This window comes from Zeugodacus cucurbitae, chromosome 3 (assembly GCF_028554725.1).
Source record: "Zeugodacus cucurbitae isolate PBARC_wt_2022May chromosome 3, idZeuCucr1.2, whole genome shotgun sequence".
Lineage (NCBI taxonomy): Eukaryota > Metazoa > Arthropoda > Insecta > Diptera > Tephritidae > Zeugodacus > Zeugodacus cucurbitae.
In genome coordinates this window covers 22,297,344-22,300,244 of record NC_071668.1, presented here as the reverse complement: position 1 = coordinate 22,300,244, position 2,901 = coordinate 22,297,344, and the positions used below count along the sequence as shown (strand labels likewise).

Here is a 2,901-nt window from a genome sequence, read left to right as displayed (position 1 = left end):
CTACTCCTAGAACACTTGAAATCACATCAGGCACCAGAACTTGAATGGTTGGCCGCTAAAAGAATAACGGAAATAAGTATCATTGAGAGCACCAAATGGTTCGAACGTAATGACGGAACGTGATAGCAGGATGGCAACAAAATGGCGTATCTGGCGCAAAATTAGCCCGGAAAAGCTACATTCCTCTACCTACTTACCTACCTGAATAAAATAAAGAACACCAGTTGAAAGGAGTCTTATTTTTTATTTAATAATGTAATGGCGGTTTTTCCAATACAGGTAAAAAAATTCGAAGAAAAATCTAATCGTTGAACCCTTTTGAGCAGGTAAACAGGTAAAAACAGATTGAGCTGAAAAAAGTAAATGTTTGGTATAAAAGGAATGAAAAGAGAAAATTAGATATTAAAACCACAAAGCACTTCAGTAGAGCAACATCACGCGCTATTTTATAAAAAAAAAAAAGTAGCAAAACGCTTAAGAAAAATTACAATAAAAAATAATTTATTTAAGTTTTTAAATATGCCAACAACTCAGGAATACAATAAGATTGAAAACACCAAACATGATAAGCAAGAAAATCAGTGTTTGACCGATAAGAAAATACCAAAAGCAACAGCATCCAACAGAGAGACCAGTACTCAGCAACATGGTCGGCCCGTCAAGAGTAGAAGTCATAAAGTTCCACAAATCTATCGTCGTAAAATACGCGAACGCGTCATCCACTTGTTGGCGCTGAAGCCTTACAAAAAGCTGGAACTGTATGGACGGCTACAGAACGAGGGAATACGAAAAGCCGAACAACTGTTAATTGGCAACATACTTAGGGACATAGCACTGCTACGAGACAATGCTTACAGTTTGAAGAGATATGTTTGGAATGAAGTTAACGAAAATTGGCCATTTTACACAGTGCATCAACAGCAACAGTTAAAATTGTATAAGTTACAAAATTTAAACAACTTAGGTAGTTCAGACGAGATAGGTACTCTCTCTGCGGATAACGAAATTGAAAACAAAACTTGTACGAAACGCGCTTTGGTAGAGTACGAAGAGCCACGTGCCTCGAAAAAGCGGCGTATTAGTCATGCTTCAGTACGTAATAATATGAGCTCTAACAGCAAAGAAAATAATGCAACTAATGGAACAGCGCCAAAATTTCAACAAAACGAGAACAACAGCAACAGAAAGAAAACAGTGGACACGGTGAAGAAAGTTAAAAATAACCAGCATAAGGAAGCTATACGCCAGACAACCTTCGCCGATACACAGAACCTAACAGTTCAGGAACCAGGTCACTCCAAAATCTCCACAGTATCAGCTAACGACCAAACGAATCAACACCATGGACCGGACTTCACAGTTTACGAAGAGTCGCCAAAAGCTCTTGCATCTATTTCGCCAACTAACACTGAAGTCTCCAACTACGACTTTAGTTGGTACACGCCTATAACAAGCATCGAACAGCGACGGCAATACAAAGCCGATTTTGAGATAGATTACGCGGAATACGTGCCACTACTGGCACGCGTCGATGAAGTGCGCTATATATTCCGCGAGCTGCCCATGCAATTGCAGCAAGTACCTGAAGGTACGCCGGAATATGAGCGTATCAAAAATCGAATTTTTCTGGAATATGAACGACTCAATAGCGCGGAGGAGATTGAGCTTAAGCAACGTTTCGACTATTTGGAGGCAAAGTTGTTGCATATAAAACAACTCGTGGATGACTATGATGAAAAGTGGCTGACGGAAAAGGCTGTGCAGGCTGCAATGGACGCAGCAAGAGAGTACCTTAATGGAGAGCAATGAACTTGTCAAACAACTGTCAGTTACGCGGAGTGAACGCGTTGATAAGTAATCGTCATAAACACAAAATTTAATTGCGGAATTACATGTTTGGTACTAAGCTTAGTATGTTAATTGAAAAAAATAATGTTTTGCAACTTTTGAATGCGTTAAGAATTTTGTAATACCTAAAAATTCTACCTAAAAAATATATATTTTTGTATTGAAATTTAAATTATGTTTTTATTATTTTCATCCGCCTTAAGAGGCCTGTGGGAATATACAATTTGTATATTAATAACCTGGTTCAAATTCCGAGTCTTAGGTGGAGATCGAGAATGGCTCGAATAAAATCTAGCCGAGAGGTCCAATTTTCAACTACTTTCTGCAGTAATTGGTGCAGTATGTTCTTCTCAGTTCTCTAAATAGTAGTGACAGGAAGGGATCAAAGGTCAGTTCGGAGGACAATAACATGGCATTAAATCTAAGCATAGTGTCAGGAAGGATCAATTGTCGTTATGAATTGGTCTCAGCTATTCCCCAGCGGTCTACATATAAAATAAGTCGCTGGGTCAGTCAGAGGTACTCTTCTTTGGACTAAAACTTTTTGCTGTAACACTTAAAGTGAGAAGGTTACATGAAGGTTCTCAGGCGAACCAATTATAGCATTGATGTGGGTTTTTACGGAAAACCAACTGTGCAACTTACATATTTTAATGATGAGCGGATACAAAAGTAGTATTTGAGTGAAATATTTTTTTTTTTTCGAAAGACCACTGTACTCTCTAAGTGTCTACTTATATATAATGTATTATGATATTTCTTGTATTTGAGTTTTCGAACTCAAATTCTACAAACCAATTCCCGTCGCCTGAGGTTAATGAAACTTTCACTGTAAGTTTGGGGTAAACTTCTGCCCATACACTCTTTCAGTGAAACTTAAATGGCATGGAATAGCAATAAAGCTCCCTTGGGCAAGCAGCAAATTAATTTAACGTCAGTATATTCAGTTGTTCAGTATAAGTAGTGAGTTCGTCATAAAGCTGCTTATCGTGTGACTGCTGACATCAATGCGTAGCGCTGAACTTAACTCTTTGAGCGAGTTTGCTCATTGTC

General features: G+C 38.3%; 1 protein-coding gene across 1 annotated transcript; it reads left to right on the top strand.

Annotated features, from left to right (window-relative positions):
• The first annotated feature begins 519 nt into the window (after window positions 1-519).
• Window positions 520-1,809, top strand: LOC105218923 (RNA polymerase II elongation factor Ell-like). The gene has a single exon (XM_054226549.1). It carries the CDS (start codon window positions 520-522, stop codon window positions 1,807-1,809), a length of 1,290 nt encoding a protein of 429 aa, XP_054082524.1.
• The last annotated feature ends 1,092 nt before the right edge of the window (window positions 1,810-2,901 follow it).

What these genes read in the sequence shown, in the direction of transcription:
- LOC105218923 (XM_054226549.1), top strand. Translation starts at nt 520, where the DNA reads ATGCCAACAACTCAGGAATACAATAAGATTGAAAACACCAAACATGAT.